At 45.7% G+C, this 19062-nt stretch overlaps 1 protein-coding gene and 1 long non-coding RNA gene across 2 annotated transcripts in view; both read right to left on the bottom strand.

Moving 5' to 3' along the window:
• Positions 1–5796: 5796 nt before the first annotated feature.
• LOC147193931 (uncharacterized) lies at positions 5797–8524 on the bottom strand. Its single transcript, XR_015103111.1, has 3 exons — positions 7912–8524; positions 7328–7389; positions 5797–5911 (listed from the first exon to the last, which is right to left on the bottom strand). It is a non-coding gene; the product is annotated as an uncharacterized LOC147193931 (long non-coding RNA).
• A 657-nt stretch (positions 8525–9181) lies between these two features.
• ephb4a (eph receptor B4a) overlaps positions 9182–19062 on the bottom strand; it is a 31980-nt gene continuing 22099 nt past the window's right edge. The window contains exons 6-17 of the mRNA XM_086130751.1: positions 17109–17444; positions 16913–17037; positions 15910–16075; positions 15246–15345; positions 14050–14114; positions 13800–13913; positions 13215–13462; positions 12912–13127; positions 12647–12796; positions 11888–12081; positions 11286–11444; positions 9182–11187 (exon numbers count right to left, since the gene is read on the bottom strand). Of these exons, the coding sequence (XP_085986877.1) occupies positions 11079–11187; positions 11286–11444; positions 11888–12081; positions 12647–12796; positions 12912–13127; positions 13215–13462; positions 13800–13913; positions 14050–14114; positions 15246–15345; positions 15910–16075; positions 16913–17037; positions 17109–17444 (1982 nt within the window). The 3' untranslated portion in view covers positions 9182–11078. The remainder of the gene's footprint in view (positions 11188–11285; positions 11445–11887; positions 12082–12646; positions 12797–12911; positions 13128–13214; positions 13463–13799; positions 13914–14049; positions 14115–15245; positions 15346–15909; positions 16076–16912; positions 17038–17108; positions 17445–19062) is intronic.

The following is a 19062-nucleotide window of genomic DNA, read 5'->3' as shown; positions in this document are numbered from 1 at the left end:
CTCATTCAGTACCAGCCAATTCTGGACCAAGTCTGAAAAGACGTTTAAAAACGTCTTTGGGAGTGAATGAGTTAATGAGCTGATATGCGTTCTCCGCCAAAATTCGTCAATACCAAGTACTTCACGAGAGGACAGTTTGCTTTCAAAAGTCTGATCGAGGTTCAGGGTCTTCAGAATCACTCGTGCTGGTGATGTAATTTATACGCGTGTTTACGATATTCGGAAACGGGGCCGTTTCTTTAACCGCTTCGATTTGGTGGCTTTCATTGATGTCAGCAATTTTCTGGCATCTGACTCGCGTGGTGAGAGCTAAAGTTGTTCACGTCTACAAGCAAGTCACATTGTAAAGCGCTCCAGATGTAAATGCACGTGGCAAGTTGCATTTTTATTTTATTTTTTTGGTATCTCCTTGATGGGATCTATAATTGCAGCATGATAGTGGTGGTATTAAGAGGTGGATTAAGTTGGTTAAGTCGCCACTCAAGGCCCTGATGCCACTGCTTTCCTGACACGGACCCCTCTGCCATGCGCTTATCTGTCACTCACTCATCGACTGTAGCACGGGCTCATCTCGAATATGTTGTCATAGGAGTATCTCTTCATGTGAAAGTAACACAAAAGGCATCAGGGTGAATTCTGTGGGATGAATTGACTCTATGTCGACTTCATCCTGACCATAGGAAGGAAAAATCTTGCACAACGGTGTAGTTGAACATCTTTCATGCACCCTGTAACCTGACAACATGGTAAACTGTCCACTGTAGTCACCGCTGTCCCTGAAAGGGTTCGTAGCAGAATTTGCCAACGATGCTGATGAATCCATTTTTTTAAGAAGAAAAAAAAATTATGCATATAGAATATAGTAAGATAGTGTCGTGAGCGATGCTTTATTCGGAACGGCTTCAGAATGTAATGACAGCTATTACTTTGCCGTCATGACATTCCATTTATCATAATGGGAGTGGGTGAATGAGTTAGAACCTTGACAGTGGAAAATCGTTGTATGTATAAATTCCAGAGAAATGACAAAAAAAGCTGTACCAAAAAAAAAAAATCTGCCTTTGCTGCAATCATTACAATTTTGAGTACAGCGCAGACCTTGCAGAGAGAAGGCTGAACGATGAACAAAAGTGGAGGAGCATTCGACTTGTTTTGGTTTGAAGGCTTTGTCCTATTCACAGAATGATGTAAGAAGGCAGCACAGTAAAATGCCATTATTTACGGAAAAAAAAAACCATTAACAAATTGATGAGATACCTGGATTTTTTTTTTTAGCTAATCAAAAACAGCTAAATTGATGAAAAAAATAATGATTTGCCCAATGCCCCTTCTCTAAATTGTAAATAGGTGTGAATGTGATCGAAATGGTTTATCTATATGTGTCCTGTGATTGGATGGCAATCAGTGCATGGGGTACCCGGATGGTAACAAGTTTGGATTTGTCATCGAACATCATTTGTATTTTATTTGACTTTATTTACAGTCATTTTGTTAGTTTTTATCAATTCATAGTTTTTGGAAATGCTTTAAATTTAATGAGTTTTGGTATTAGTTTTAGTTTTTTAAAAATACATGTCATATTTGTCAGGTTCAAGATTAAAAAAAAAGAAAAAGACGACGGTCAGTCACTAAGTGCTGTGTAATAAAGTAAATTACATTTTCCAAACGTCTGTTTGACCTCTGACCTCCGAGCGGCGATGACCGAATGAATCATGTATATGATGTCAGAAAAGTCACATTGACAATGTCGGCATCCATTCATGCTTCTGTCTTCTCATGGGAGTGTGTTCCCTCAGCATCCCACTTGCGCCTGAGCCACATCTGCGTCTGTCTCTTTGCTGCAGTGTCTTTTGAAAGCGCAGATCATCTGGGATTAAGCCGCTATAAGCGCTCTTGAGGTTGACTGCAGCCGTACAGGCAGATGAGGGGTCGGCTGGGTGGTTGGGGGCGTGGGCGAGGGGGTGCGGGGTAATCTTGATCTCCCTCCGTGACGGCATCCTCCTGCTTAAATGTGCTGGGATTTGTATGCTGCATGGATGAAGTGAATGCTGCATTGCTCAAATATACAGTAGATGTTTGGTATTGTGTAACAATGCATGCAGCGCTTTCTTGGAATGCTCGGCTTTGGTTTTTAGTCATCCGTTGCATAACTTGAAACAAAAAGACACACAGTCTGTATAAAAAAAAAGCACTCCAAAGCTATTTTTTCTTTCACCTTGCACCCACTGTACAGTAGAATATTTTGTAACGTGCCTATAGTCAGCAACCTATAGAAATGGATGATGAATGCAGTTTTTACCTTCCTCCAGTTCACGATGCCTGCTATTACCTGTATCACTTTTTTTTAAAAATTTATGATGACTAATTTCAAAACATCTATGTTGACGTACGTTTTTAGAGGAAATCCAACACGCTTTAATAATTCAAAGCAGGGGTGGGGAACCTACGGCCCACAAGAGCATTTGATCTGCTCCATTTCGCACTTGATAGCGCCTCAGAGGGACCGTTGAATGCTATAACCCCCAAAACATTAGACCCACAAAAGCTCATGATATACTGAGTCATATTTTTTTCATAAATTTTGTATGGCGCTCAAAGGCCCATTATAAAAACTGAAATAGAAAATAGGAAAATGATTCCCCAGCCAATGGTGCTCAAAATGGTTACCAAAATTTTGCACCTCAGTTCAAGCCACAAATACGAACACTGCATATAAACATGGTCACGTTTGTGAATGGCTAATTTAAATATATACACTCTGAAAAGAAATAGGTGTGTTAAATTTTATACCGTATCGTCAGGTGGTAGACATTAAAATCATCTGGATCCAGATACATATTTTAAGTAGATATTTAGGATACTTTAAAACGTGTATCTGGATCTAGATGATTATATTTCGCGCAATCACTTGACAAAATAAAATTATAAAGTGTTACAAAGTGACATTCGGGTACATTTGTGAGGGTATTCCGAAGGAGGGGGGCGCCATTTAAAAACCAGCCTTGGGCGCTCCGTTCTTGTGTCATGTCATAATGTGGCCGCTAGAGGGAAGCAGTGTGGCGTTGCTGAGCTCACAAAGATGCTGGTTAGTGGGCAGTCCTGAAATGTATAATGTGGAGGCAGATTTTCTGGACAATATTTTCTCCATTAAGTTGATAGATATACAGTATATGTCAATGTATTACCCTTCATTGTGACACAAAGTCAAAACTGAGATGAAGATGATATGTGTCCAAGACGGATGTGGTATTTACAATTACAGTACAATGATCTTGTTTCATGTGATCTATTAGAACAGTGTTCACCTGCCCTTATTGAGCCAAGGCACATATTTGACATTAAAAACAAAAATGTCCCAAAATGTAGATGCTCTGGTCGACCTTCTGCCATCTTGTGTTTTGCTGGCATAGGTAGACGAACAAAGATACATCATCACGTGACACGAATCGACCCTGGTTGGGATTCCCTGTTTTAGCCCTACTGCAATAGGAATACTATAAACGGAATAAATGGCATTATAATAATCACATTACCTCAATATGATTACACCATATCACTGCAATTCAAATGTACTCTGAAGGCTGTATTGAGATTACTTATCATAAATTCTGGTATCTTAGTCACCCAATTTTTTTCCATGTTATTGTGCCCTAATGTAATCAGATTGCTGCTTTGTATAATCTTTGCCATTTTCAACCCTTAGCTAGCAAATGTCTTGTAATCAGACGCCTGAACATAATCAAATTGCCGTCATTAATGAATACGCTTCCCTCAATGGCTACTTCTGTGCGGTTGTTATCAGATTATTGCAGCCGGTTTAATTTTCCTATCGGATTACTTTAACCACCTGCAATTTGATCACTTTTTCCAGATTACAGTTTCACTTTCTGCAAACATGCAGTGCTGCCCCCTGTCCCCCTTTGTCTCATATTGCATCCAGATGTTGTTCAAATTACAACCATGTGCTCTGGACTTTAAATGGGGCACGCACGCACACACACACACACACACACACACACACACACACACACACACACACACACACACACACACACACACACACACACACACACACACACACACACACATTTGGTCTCGCCCCCGAGTGCCCCGCAGATTGACACAATATGCGGCAAACGCACACGGTCTGGAATAGACGTGAGTGGCCATGTTTTTAGAGTATAATTCAACAGTTATGATAGGCCGTCATTCATCCAAAACGGGCTGACACAGTACGGGGGCATCGGGGGTCTAAGTGGGGGGCGCCATATTTATTATTCAGCCTAAAGGCAGACTTGATGGGAAAGAAACGTCTCGTGTGGCAACTTTTGCTTGTCTTTGTGGTCATCGAGGATTAAAAGAGGGCCTTTAAGAGCCATTTTAGGTGCACTCCGATGGGGGTTGTGCAAACTGACTGAGGAGGAGGATGATGATGATGATGATCAGTGTGAACGTGCTTGGGGTTGCAGCTTTTAGCGAAGATTTATCTTTGAGGGACGGCGAGGTGAGAGGGTGAGTTCGGGTGACCTCGCACGTGCAGGCGAGGCCTCCGCGAAAGGTTAAGAGCGTAAAGCCGGCAATCCCACTTTTGGACGGCAGAGTTCAAGATGGAAATCCATCACGGCGATCAGGAACATGTCGAACATGCTGCTGGATACGGTCACGCGATTTCACGCACAAAGACGACCTCACATGGACGGAGGAATTCGATCGCCGCCCCGCTCTCCTCCGCCTGGCACGCAGATCGAGTTTCCGAATCCGGCCTGACAATTCACACTGAGAGCGATCGGGGGGCTCACACTTCTTTCATTTCCTCACAAGAAGCTATCTTGGCGCTCAACAAAAAAAGACGCCGCAGGGGAGCCGGGGAGGCCCAGACGCTTGTTGTGAAGGTGTTAGTGTTCATGTTCACATTCTTCACCCCAGCGACACCTCCAGTGAAAATATGATCTGCGCTTTGAAGTTGGCTGAATTATGGCCATTTCGGAGCACTGCCATGTGGGGGGGGGGCATTTAACCTTTAAATATTCCAACCAAAATATTGTGTTTGCTCAACATGTGCCATGAATTGCTTTTGGGCAAACAAAAGCCTTCCTTCGCACAAACTGAATTGTTTTTTTTCCACTGCAAAAGGCTCTCTTGCAAGAAAATTGCCATTCAAGGACAGCACAAAACTATTGAACAAGAAGCCAACGTTAAGTACAAGAATTCCATTTTTTTCCCACAAAAATCTGCGCTGAGATTTTTTTTAATTACATTTTTTTCGCTGGTCTTTGGTTAAGAAAATTAAATTAAGAAAATTAAGGAAAAAAATGGAGAACCTTAGTATACATCACGGCATGATTATTCCTCTTGTAGATGAGTCCAAAGAAAAGGCTGCATTACAAATAATTTGTATGTGCAGTAAAAAAAAAAAACCACACATCATTGATCCATTTACAGTTAGTTTATTTTCCTTTTATTTAAACCCCCCCCCCCCCCCCCCTCAAAAATAGATAGATAGATAGATGGCATTTCTAGGTTGGGTTGGCCTTCCTGTGTGAAGTTTTATGTTGTCCCGGTACTTGCGTGGGCTTGCTCTATATACTTCCTCTCATGGCAGAAATGGAAGACTTTGTCTTGCCTATAGGTAATCTTATTTCTGTAGTCTGAATTCATGGATAATAGTAGCAAAAGAAAACAAGGAAGGAACAACACGCTGTGTACGCACCTTTCGGCACATTTTTAATTTGGAAATCAAACAATACAATTTGCACAAATGCATTCTCAGAGCGACAGCTCGGAAGTAATCTCCCCGAGAAATGAAGTGCGACAATCATAACGTTGAGGAGACAGCAGGGGGGTCTGTCGTCTGCAGATGAGCCGGGCGGTGGAAAGTCCAAACTTAATTCCACATTGACTTCCCCGCAGCCTGAGGACGTAATGACAGTCTTAGCCCGCTCTATTTGAGCAGGTGGGCCTGCCGCCGCCTGGCTCCAAACTAAGTCAACAGACAGGACGGCGAGCAGCAACATGACAACCCCAAAGATTACTTGAGGGTCGGTTGTTGTGCAAGCGCTTCGTCGGGAGTCTCAAATGCGGGTCACATCGTAATTACAGTCGCCGACGGGGGGTCGGTAATTACGGTAAGGCGCAATATATATATATATATATATTTTTTTTTTACACATGGGTAGCCATGATGTCTGCAAGCCAGAAGCTGTTCTGCACTGTGTTTCCGACGGACAAGGTTACTTTTCTTCATATGCTCTATGTGGGAGCCCTAATGAGCAGAGCATCATATTACATAATTGCCTCCGTGTTTAGTTATGATTAGTTCTCAGGTAGAAGTCAAGGAAATTTTGCGGGAAGCTTCCAACAGGCCACATAAAATGATGTGCCGGGGCCAGATGTGGCCCGGTGACCTTGAGTTTGACACCGGTGATCTAAGGTAAAGCGTCATCTGCTTTGGCTGCTTGACCGACAAACATCAAGACTTTTGGAGCAAAGTGCCTGCCAAAGGAAATCTGGCTCCAAGGAGATCTGGCAGCTCAAGTTTGCATTTGATTTAGTTTGAAATCGAAAATGTCCTCCTTTCTGCTTCCAAGGATGAAAAAGGAGGAGGAGAAGCCAAATTAGTCCAGTCAAGTCTGATTATAAAGGGTGTATCACATAAATACAGTGGAGCCTCCCCAGAGTCGGACGGCCCAATGTGAGATCCAACTCATACAAAATGTCAAGAGCTCTAACCGCTGCGCAGTTTTGACTTTTCACTCCGAACAATCATGATCTTTTTCCCACTTGGATGACAATTAAACTGTCAAAATCAAAAAGTGAGATGCATGATGCGACTCTCTCTTGCCTTGTTGCGTACTATACCATTAGACTTAACTGTAGGATCATTAATATACAGGTACTAGCTATTGCGAATGAGAATTCATATACTCATTATGAATAATTAGCAATACACAGTTACGTCTTTCTGCGCTGACGCATTAAAGCAATCAGTGTTTAACCAAAATCGGCTAACTCAAATTTATCTGAACTATTTTCAACCGTTATCGTCTTTCAAAACAAACAAACAAAAAAAAGCATCCAGATTTTCAATCTTGATGGCACGCCGTTCCAAAATCATGCATGTTGGAGACTAAGTTGCGCAATGGTGTGAACGTGAGTGAATGTTTGTCCAGCTATTTCTGCTTGGAGAATGACTGGCAACCATTGCTTGCCTCTCATCATATTTTATGGGGTGTTTTTTTTACACACACACACACACACACACACACACACACACACACACACACACATGCAAGATGTAATACGCAACATGTATTATGAGTGAACCTACTTTCTCTCCCTCCGTGGTCACATGCTGCTTCAAGCCTCTTCCCGAGGCGTTCCCCACACATACTTTCAAGTCCACACCGCACATAAAGAAGGGATGAGAAACCAAAATGAGCTTCTTACCGTTTGAACAGCCACACACAAATTGCTGCGCTTATTTCCAGTGATTACTTTACACACGGGCAGAGTGTGATATGCATTTGGAACAGTAATGGAAGTATCCCCCCCACCCCCCATACAGGATCACATGCTGCTTCCCCACCCCCTCAGGGCACCCCACTCCCTCTTTTCCTTTCGAATACACACACATGTACCTGTCCCACTGACACACACACACACGCGCAGCCCCACACTTGAATGCACACAGGAATGCGAGTGGAATGACACAATCCGCCGAATGCAAAAAGCTGGTCGGCCCGCTCGCTAATGAATAGCCATTCAGACGGCGGGACAAAGCTGCAGCTGGATTTGCCCTATACGGCGAGGTCAAGGGTCACTCCCAGCACTGACAGAAGTAGAAACCAGAGATGAATGCGAGGGCTGTCTTTTGATTCAACAATATAACAAAATATAATGGCTTTTATTTACCGCCACCGCCGGGATGCTTCCGGGGCCGCGCGAGAGCGTCGCAAGTCGAGCAACAAGTCAGGAAGGAGATCATCAAAGCGCATTAATCAGGCAGACTTTCGAAAAAGTCCCGGCAGGTTCTCCCGGTTACGGTACGGAGCGGAGCGCCGGAGTTTAAGCCTCGTCGTCTTCGCTGTGAGCCCGTCTGAGCCCGGGGCGAAAGGGAAGAAAAGAACATCTCCTCCTGATTAAAAAGGGCTGAGGACCAGGAAGGGAAACAGAGGAGAGGACAAGCTCCCAGCCTTTGGGGCAAACGCTCTCTGGAGAAACACAAGCCGGGAGTCGGCCTCAATATTGCACTCTTGTTAATAAAAGTGGGGCGGCGGGAGAGATGAGAGACCCCCCCCCCCGCCGCCCCAAAAGCCCTTTAGCTCTTTTTGATATGAACAAGAAAGACAAGGAGCTGCAACTTCACATCTGTTAGCAATGAAAAGAACTTTCAAAACGGGGCGGTTGAAACCTATCTGGAAATGTCTTTGGTCAAAAGGTGGATCTGCTTTATTGTACCGTTTAGACTTGAAGACGGGCGTCGCAGCCGGGGTCACGCGGGCCTGTCAGAAGAGACCCAAGACAGGCTAATGACGTGGATGTTCACTTGAAGGCCACATGGGGACTTTGTGATGTCATCTCAAGAGTACTGTACTCGTGGGTGGGGGGGTGGAGGGGGGGGGGACATTGAAAAGGGCCAGCGCAATCTTTCCAAGCACGTTGTTCAAATTATGAAACATAAAAGGGAAGGGAATAAAAGGGAGAAGAATATACTCCGTTCCACATTCAAAGTGTTGCCAACATCAAACCTTTCGCAACAGTAAAAGGCACATTTTCAGTCATATTTAAACATTGTTTGGATACAAACGGTCTCCTGACTGAAAGACAGAACATGAACTGTTGACCCCGACCCGTGACATTGGCGCGCAGGTAGCACTGAAGCAAAAAAAAAAAAAAGTGAGCCACTTTACGGACTCGGTGATGTGGCCTGAAAATCTTTTGTTTGTCCACAAATTTTAATCATACGGTGGTTAGCGCATCGACCTCACAGGGCAGAGGTCGTGGGTTTGATCCCGGCCACGACCCTTGTGAGAATAAAGCGGATCTGAAAATGGATGGTTTTTCTTTTTAGTTCTGATCGTCATCTGTCGTAGCAAAAAAAAAAAAACGACGGTGGCTGATTTTTAAGTTGCTTGGATTCCTTCTCGTACCTACTGACAAATAAAACGTCTTCGACAATGAATAGTTATGAGCATCTTTATTTGTGAATGCTGAATACAAAGTAGCCTACACACAAGACAGTAATCAAACATAACCTTTCGTTTTTTTGTTTTTTTTTGTACTCTATTATTTCAAAGTGGAGTAGATGGAGATCTTCAATATGAAGACCCCATTTCCCACGATCCTTCAGAAGGACCATCTGTCATACTTGCGTCACATCCCCAGTGCTTCGGATGAAGGCTTGTCGTGGTTTTAGATGAGCATTAGAAAAGACGGCACACTAAGCGCCAATTTGATCTACACTGATTGCAGTCTTGAGTCCACTCTCTATTGATTATAAAAGTGCGGCCGTAAAATGGCCGCACATTTCCTGCACCTCATTTCGCCGGCTTCTTGTTAATCACCCCGGGTTAATTGTGCCTCAATCTTCTTAAAGCCACCGAAAATGATCCCAGATGATAGAAAAGCCATGTTTAAGCTCCTGTGCGCTACAATTTGCTCCATCAGGTACAGCGAGGGGAAAAAAAAAAAGAGAGGTGGGTGGAGGCGGGGGGGGGGGCTGCGTTGTGTATTACATCTCTTATCTTCAGTGGTGCGAATAAAAATCGGGGGGGGGGGGGGAAACAGGATTTTGATTTTTGCATTTAGAAAGAAGGCGCACGCCTTTTCGTATCCGTCATGGCCGTTGCGTGGATGGGTTTCCCCATTCGCTGCAAGAGCTGTCAGCCTCCTGGGGGGCGTTATGCAAACTAATTTGCCGTAAATGCCAGAAAGACTTTACCCTTTCAAAAGATGCAAAATCTTGTGAGTTAAAAAAAAAGAAAAAAAAGGAATTACAGTCTCTTCTTTAGCAAGCGCCTGTAGTCAGTAAGATGAGGAGAGGGCCGGTGGCGCTAATCAAACAGCAGCTCTGCGCAGTTATCAGCATTCCATTCTGAAACCGGGGCGTTCGGCACACTGGGGGGGGGGGGCATTATTTGTAATCCGAATTCCTTAAGAAGACTTTTTGTACAGCTCGAGGCTAAAAGAGAAACAATGTATGACGTTGAAAAGGAAAATAATGTCATAAAAAATACAGTTGCTGTACATTTAAATGTAGCAAAATATTCTAACGCTCAAAAAAGAAAGTCACTTTTTCTCACACGCACCAAAAAAAAAAAAAAAAAAAAAATGGCACTGGAAGATAATGAATGTGACATAAGCATTGACATTTGAGGCCAGAGAGGTTTCTGGTCATGTTTGGTCCATGTTCAAGTTTCCATATAAGCATGCTGCAGAAAATGTTCCGCTACTTGAGAAAAAAAAAAAAAAACAGTGCCGCAACGGCCATTCGAATTGCCTCAGTTGCGACAAGTGCCGTCTTTCGTTTTTCTCCTCCGCGCTAGAGCCAGACGGAGGAGGATGAGAGGAGGTATGATGACAAGCGAGCACGGCAAAGCCCGCTTTACACGCCACACCTGAGTAAAAGAGAGTTCGCGTTGAAATCAAATGAATGAGTGGGGGGGGGGGAGGCTGAGGGGGAGAAAACCCCCAACACTGTTCAAGTGTTCAGTTGGTGATATGAAAGCTGCGATCCAGAGGGCAGCAGACGTGTGTGAGTGGTTCTTGTGTGAGACCTTTTCATTGGCCTTTAGCTTTTTTGCCGCATTTGACAAGCAGCTGCTTTTCATCACTGTGTTCTTTCTCCGCTTGGCACTTGAAATGGGGGTGGGGGGGGTCCTTCGACACATAAGCAGGGCCCACTTCGCGAGCAGTCCTCCCGCACGTGTCGGCGTCGTCTGTGATGATTAAAATTCCCCCCCCCCCCCCCGGTGATTCATAATAAATTTGGCCAACGTGTCGCTTCGGGTCCAAAGTAAGTCACAAGAGAGGATCCAGAGCGCCCCGGGCTGACTTTCTGACATCCGTGTTTGGGCGAGCTAGAAGGTCACAGGTGCCGCGCTCTTGTTCTGGAAGTTCATGGTCTGGATACTGGAGAGGATCTTCCGCTGATGGCCGGCCAAAGTCACGCCCATGTGTAGCAAGTCTCTGAAATTGCAATTCGGCATCAGTTCAACAACTGAAAAAAACAAATGTTAAAAAGCCGACTGACGCCGTGACAGAAACAAACGTAAGTCAGGACTGACTGTGTCGTGATCTGGCCCAGCTGCTCCACAGTCGCGAGTCCGGCTTGCAAGAAGCTGTCCTCGTAGCGTTCCATCTTAATGGCCCTCAGCCATTCGCCCACCGAGGCACAGGACGAGAGGGCCATCGGCGACCGCTGGCCAAGCAGGGGGTAGGAAGGCCTGGGGGGAGGAAGCAGGAGAAGAAACAAAGGAAGTCACACACGCAACAACAGCAAAACAAAAAAAAAAACCCCGAGAAGCTTACATACTTGGCGCTGCGGCCGCATTCCCGCTGACATGCCGACATATCATGTGAACCACGTGATTGACAGGGGGCAAACAATTGGATTTGTCAGGGGTGGGGTGTCCTCTACTGTATGCGAGATGGGGGACGGCTCCGATGTAGACGGAGGGAAACGTGCACAGCAAGCTGCCGACGGGTCACAGCGGGACTTGGGTGGGCGCTACGTAAGATGAACAGCGGGAGGCGGATGGATGCCCGTCACGCGACGGACGCGACAGCGGACTCGGTACGAAAAGGACACGCACGCGCTCGTCGTCGTCGCCACTGCTAATCTGACCGATGACCCGTCAGTCAACCGAGCGCACGTGCGTCCACTCACCCGGCTCCCTCCTGGGCGACTATTTTCAGCGACGCGGGGTTCCGGATCAGTTTGTCCAAAGCGCTGACGAGTTCGGTGAAGCGAGGCCGCGCCGAGCGATCCTTCTGCCAGCAGTCCAGCATCAGCTGGTGGAGGTGGGTGGGGCAGTCGGGCGGTGGGGGCAGCCGATAGTCTTGCTCTATCGCGTTGATTACCTGGACCAAAGGGAAAAAATGCAATTATGACGGCGGCGTTATTCTACGGAACAGTCTCCTTATCTGAGATTTGACTGTTTCTTGAAATAGCGAATTACCGCTTGAGTGTTGTAATAGAACACACAATAGAATAAAAGCCCAAACACGTGTGTTTGGAGACTCTCTGTACCTTCCGCTAACAACCCGGGTTAAACTTACCACTTCCTCAATAAAGATCTAACATCTTGGCGCATTACAAAAAATACGAAAATACACATAGAGCCCGCGAATAGGTGAGTTTTCAACAAATAGGGACCGTTTGTGAACAGCAAACTAAGAATAGGTGGACGTTCAAGCGGTTAAGATTCCCGGTCTGATTCCGATAATTCAAAAAAAATCTGTTTTGAGAATATGAATGCCAGCCGTCGAGTAAAACCAACCGTAAGGTATTAATCTAACCTTGTGCGTTAATGTGGCACATTTTGATACAGCTCCTTCGATTGTGCCGGTGTAGCTAATGATGTGCTCAGTAAGCGACCGCGTCTGGTTCGATGATATTCTGACGTGGATTTTGTGGTCAACCTACATCTTGGTTGCTCATGTCCCAGTAGGGCCTCTCTCCAAAAGACATGACCTCCCACATGACGATACCGTAGCTCCAAACATCTGAGGCTGACGTGAACTTTCTGAAGGCGATCGCCTCCGGCGCTGTCCAGCGGATTGGGATCTTCCCTCCCTGCACAAGTGTGGGGGGGGGGGAGTGAGATGCCCACGTATCCGCCTTTTATACAGCAGAATGAGTCCCGGCTTCTCGCGAGCTTTTTGACTGGGTTTGAGGCTAGCGGGCTTACCAAAGAACTGGTGTAGGTTGGGTCAGAGGAGTTCTCCTGCAGGAAGCGCGACAAACCAAAATCGGACACCTTGCACACCAGGTTGCTGTTGATCAGGATGTTGCGGGCCGCCAGGTCTCGGTGGACGTAGCTCATCTCCGCAAGGTATTTCATGCCCGAGGCGATGCCGCGGAGCATCCCCACCAGCTGGATGGGCGTGAACTGGCTGTCGTTAAGCTACGCGGAGGAACGGGGGAAAAAAGTTTCAGTCCGAGAACGCGATGACGACGCGCGACGGGGTTGCGATTTTGCCACCAAGCCGACCCGCAGAAAAGAATCCAGAGCGCCGTTCTCCATAAACTCGGTGAGGATCATGACCGGGCAGCTGGCTGTGATGATGCCCTCCAGGTGGATAATGTTGGGGTGTTGGAACTGGCCCATGATGGACGCCTCGGACAGGAAGTCGCGCCGCTGCTTCTCGGTGTAGCCGCCTTTGAGCGTCTTTATGGCGACGTAGTTTTCTTTTTTCCCGGGCACCCTCAGCCGGCCTCGGCACACCTCGCCAAACTCTCCTGTCGCGACACAATCACACATTTAGCCACTTGACATCATTTGGAGGGAGGAGTTAACGCAAAGCTCGCTTGCAGCGAGGCCTGGCCTTTGCTTTGAACAGGAGCCGTTAATGCGGCGAACACATTTATCAGTTAATAGCTTTGTGCCGGCATTGAATTCAGCCTGATAAAGAAGACTAACAGAAATTGCTTTTAAATGTCACTGAATCCATTTCGCTTAGTAAATTAGATAAACTTCACATAATGGCATTTCAAAAGAAGATCATCTTTTGCTAAACAAAACATTGGCCAAACCAAGCTTCCGTCCAATGATGAGCGCATGCGACTGGCGGCTTACCGGCTCCGATAACCTCCTCAATCTTGACAAAGGAAACATCGATTTCCTTGGCAAATTCGCGCACTGCCTCATTGGGGTCCTCGTAGGTGAAGGGGTCGATATAAACCTTGACCCCTATGGGAGTAACGCAAACAAAGTCGTGGGAAAGGAAGAGAAAACAAAGGTTAGAGAAGTCTGAGCGCTGACGAGCGGCGTCAAGATTAAAGGGAGGATTTTTCACAATGTGAGCACATTGGAGCGAGCGCGTTACCTTGGCCTACTAAGTACTGGCTGTTTTTGTCGCTCATTTCTGGGTCCTTAATGCGGCTGTGTCTGCTGCAGGTAGACGGGGACAAAATACGATTAGAGGAGATAAGGGATGCACGTTTAGCTTTGTTGTTGCTTTTTTTTTTTTTCCTGACAAAGGCTGTCATGCTCCATCGGTTGAACGCGAGGCGAATCAAATGAATGCAAATGATCAGATGTAGAAGATGGAAAAACAATCACACAATGGCTGATTTTTTTTTCTTTTTAATGAGAAAATGCGCAGGAAAAATAAAAACACTGTAGGATTACAAGATTATTTCGAGTTCAAAAGAAATGTTTGCTGTAGAAAGCCGCAATTAAACCATTTACTCCCAAAGACGTTTTTAAACGTCTTTTCAGACTTGGTCCAGAATTGGCCGGTACTAAATGAGTTAAATGACAAGAATTTTTTTTTTTCCTTTCAACAACACCTGTGGAGAGTTAAGCAACAACTTTTTCGTGAAAAATATCTGGTGGCGATGATCATGATTTTTTGTTTTTTTTAAATAACAAAAATCTCATTCATTCGACATGTTATTAATTAACGATCCTGTAAAACTCTTATCGGCCGTGTAGCTGCTGGAAGCCTGCCGTCCTCCATTTCTAGTCCCTCATACGCCTAAAATAGCAATCATGCACCACCCTTAGAAGCAGATCTGGGCCTCCACCACCCGTTTGTGAGCGTGTGTGTGTGTGTGTGTGTGTGTGTGTGTGTGTGTGTGTGTGTGTGTGTGTGTGTGTGTGTGTGTGTCACAAGGTCACTGCTATTGTTCTCCTGTCCTGTGGAAACAGGGTTGAGACGCCTGCATCCTGTCTCCCCTTGCCCGCTACCTCCACCATCATTGCGCCCTCTCTCACCCACATCAACGTATACAAACACACACACACACACTTTCTCTACTTGAGACGGCATCGCACGCGGCTCGCTCAAACAATGAAGCCCGACCGAGGTGGCCCCGAAGAACAGGAATAAGTTTTAGCTGCGCAAGCGAAACGAGCGCGCCACTCGACGACACAAAAGGGAGCAAAGCAGAGTGCACGGCGACAACAGATTTTTGCGTCAACAACAGAACAAAGCGGCAAACGCCACATTCCCCTCCACCATTTTTCCATTTCCTGTTATTCTTGCCGCGTGTGTCTCCTCCCCGCCCTGACTCTCACCGTATGCAGTAAGCGGCCACAAAGATGAAAGTGACGAGCAGCAGCATCCCGATGGCGATAAGGATGCCCGGCACCAAGAACTGGGAGGAAGAGTCAATTCCTGGCAGAGTAGAACAGAGCAAAAAAAAAAAAATTAAATTAAAGCAGCCACAGAAGTCAAAGGAGGAGATTGACATCAATGGCCAACAAAAGTATGAGAAGAGGAGGAAATGAAGGAAAGCAGGAAAAAAAAAGAACTTGAATAAGATTGTCAGCGCAAAGACGATAACCCGGTACAAGGACGACATTAATTTCATTTCAAGAGATTACGCCGGCGCGCGTTAGGAAGATTGCTGAACCAAATGTGGAAAAAAAACAAAGTCTTTGGTTTTAACCTCCCTCGAAGAGGTTATGGTTTCATCGCATTTAGCGTTTCGTGAGTTAGATGACACACAAAGTAAACTCTGGAGGGTTGGGGCATAACCCCCCCCGTCCCCCCCGTCAAATCTTGGTGTAGACTTGGGAATGTTTGGTACTTTAGTCAGCATTGCAAGATGTTCGGTTTTCACGATGAATAATGTCTGCAGGAGGTGAACAGGGTCGTTTTGACACGGGCAGTCTTGTCTACATCCCACACGAGCGCTTTTGTGGTTTCGCGATATTCGCCCGTTTGTTTTTGTATTACCGTCGGGCAGGGTGCGGAAGACTGCCGCGGGACTGAAGCTGCCGTAGCCGGCCATGGTGCGCGCCCGGACCTGCACCTCGTACTGAGTGGCTCTGCGAAGGTCCGTCAGCACGGCCTGGTTTCTGTTACTCTCCGCGAAGTGGCACGGATCCTCGCTGCGCCGCTCCTACAGACGGAATGAAAACAGCGTTTGGCAGGGATGGAGGTGTGAGTGAAACGGCAACGAGTGAGGAGACGACAGACACGTCAAACAAGGGCGCCGGACAGCTACAATGCAGCGTTTGTGCTTGTAACGCCGCTCGTAACTCTGGCGGGTTTTCGGCCAAAACCAATCAGGACTTGTTGAAATTGGTTATAGAAACAAATGAGATCATTATCTGCCGATGACAACAACAATTAAGATTGCTCGTAAAAAATCCTAGGCTGAACGATTTTGAAAACTAAAAATAAATAGAAAAGATAACCTTTATTTGTCCCACACTGGGGAAATTTGCAATATATATTTATAAATACATATAATATTTTAATAAATAATATAATAATAAATAATAATAAAATAAAAAGAATATAATATATATTTTTAAAAAATATATTAATATAATAAAAATACATATGTGATTATTTGTTTCAAACAAACAAGAAAAAAAAATTCTATATTCCAATAAACAATGTTATATTTATTCTTGATAAATATTTTAGTACAATAGGCTAGTCTTCCATGGTCAGTATGACAACTTCACAAAATTATTCCAAACAAGTGTGATGTAAACATAAGCCAGTAAATCATAAATCTACTCGCTTTATTCAAATTAGTTGGATGATATTAAGACTCAAGCCGTCATAAAACAGAAATTATCGCCCGGACCGCGTGGATCAAAACCCAGCAGAAGCAGAATTTTTGACGCTGTTTTGTGTGTCGGACGCGAGCCTAATCTTGCGGCCGGCAAGCAAAAAGACGAAAAGCGTCGCTTGTTAGCTTGTGCGTGCTAACGGACGCTCATACCTTCTCACAGTAGCGTAGTTGATACTGCAGAATGGTGTAGTGGGGCTGCACAGGGACGGACCAGTGAAGGGTTAAGCTGCTCTCCGTGGAGTCACTCTTGCGAATGACAGACACCAGCGACGGTACTGCGCGGGATACCCCGAGTGGATTAAAAACCGTCCGCGTTACTCCCGTCACCTTTCTCGCAATTTCTTACCATCATAGCTTGTGGTGATGTTGACGCCCTCGCTGGAGGGGTCCTTGCCGCTGAGCTGGGACACCCCGTTAAGAGCCTGGATGGCGAAGGTGTACGTGGTGTGAGGCAGCAGGCCCCACACCTCCACCCGCCGACTGGTCAGGCCGTGCTGAGCCGGCCGGTAGCTGACGCTGTCGCCGCAGGACACGCACGAGCCCCTGGGCGTTCTGCACATGAGGCACCTGATGCTGTAGCTCAGGTCGGCTCTGCCGCCGTTGTCCAGAGGCTCGTTCCACTCCAATCGTAGCGACGTGCCGTTAATCTGGGAGGCGATGCTGCGCGGCGCTGAGGGAGGCCCTGCGGGCAAAGTTTCAAAACCATCAACCATCTACCGGAACATTGGAATCGGGTTTATTTTGCCAGGTGGGACTTTTGAGACACTTTGAAGGTTCATTTTCATGCTCCTTTAGCACGCTACAACTTTCACATTAAGCTAACGCTGCTTTCGAACACATTATTATGCTACAAACGAACCAAATTATATTTCGTAATAGCAAAGGGAGACAAACGTAAACTGAACAAGCCATTTTTTTTCCTTCTCCGTCTAACAGCTCATTTGTCAGAGAAATGTCAAAATCGAAATCAACAAACCTTGAAATTAACATGAACCCTTTCAGGGACAGCGGCTACTACAGGGGACAGCTTATCATGTTATCAGGTTACAGGGTGCATGAAAGCGTTAAAATGTAAACATTTCAAAGATTAGAAACAAATTTTTTTTTTATTATCAAGAGCAACGAGGCCTCGGCTGTTCCAAAGATGGATCATGGGGGTGGGTTGGGAGGGGGGGGGGGGGTTGCTGTAGCTATCCATGGAATGAGAACAGCACTCCCAAAGCCACCATAAGAAATGCGTTTTCTAATATTTTTAGTTTTCACTGTCATCGTGAACGCTATAAATAATAAAAAACAAAGAACTGGTGAAAAAAAACTGCAAAGTGTACATCTGCTAAGGTAGTACAGAATGGCACTGACAGGCATGCCAGTTTAACACCTCCACTAATATTGTGTCATCCTTATTACATAGTGAAAATGTCATCATAATTTCATTTGCGGCTTTTTTTTTAAAAACCTGATGCAATCAAGGCATAGCAAATTTTCCCCATCAAATCCAATTACAACCCCTGCAGTTGTGTTTTTTTACGCCGTTTCACCTTCCCGTGACCTACAACGGTCTTATTTGTTTTTCATATAGGCACAGACATAAGATTCCGTCTTTACGTGTCGCCAGGAAGCAGAACAGTGAATTTCCGGAGCCTTTGCGTCACAACGGGGGAGCGTATGTGTGGCAGAATTTCACTGGCGCAATTACGCCGCGGCGAAACGTGGCCGATAATGAGCGCTGTGTGAAAATGGTGAGAAGATAACTGTTGCCTCGGGCCGAGCAGAAGACGGGGGGGGGGCTTCTTCTGCCGCTGCCAAGGAGACGCAGCTTTGTCACGGAGCCTCCGGCTGTCTTGCACGCAAATACTTTTCTCACTGGAAGCCCAAGTGGGGCAACATCACGGACCGCGGCTGACGTACGAATTCGGCACTCATCACCTGGGGGAAGGTAGTTTAGAGGGCATTCGTTTTCCTACTTAACAATCAGATGACATTTTATTAGCATCATCGCGCCGGCGTATGTCTGGTAGAAGATTTCATCCTGAGTGGAAAAAGCAACTCTTGGGCAGGTTGAATCCAATGTAAGAGCCGACTGATTTGGTAAGATCCCAAATAAAGCAGACGTCAAAACGTGCTTTTTGTGCTTCAGGTCGTGTTTTCACCACAGACAATTGAAGCGTGAAGTGATGGAATTGGAAGCGTTAGTGGAAGACAAACAACCCATAGTACTGAGTTACAGCAATCAATTCTTGTGATTATTTTTGGTGAAGCCCGCAGCTGCATAAAAGTTGTTTATTGAACTCGCCCCGAGT

Source organism: Hippocampus guttulatus, chromosome 15, assembly GCF_054856545.1.
Source record: "Hippocampus guttulatus isolate MCC_2025c chromosome 15, RoL_Hgut_1.0, whole genome shotgun sequence".
NCBI classification, from domain to species: Eukaryota; Metazoa; Chordata; class Actinopteri; order Syngnathiformes; family Syngnathidae; genus Hippocampus; species Hippocampus guttulatus.
Note: the sequence above shows the minus strand (reverse complement) of the source record. Positions and strands in the feature narration are given on the sequence as shown.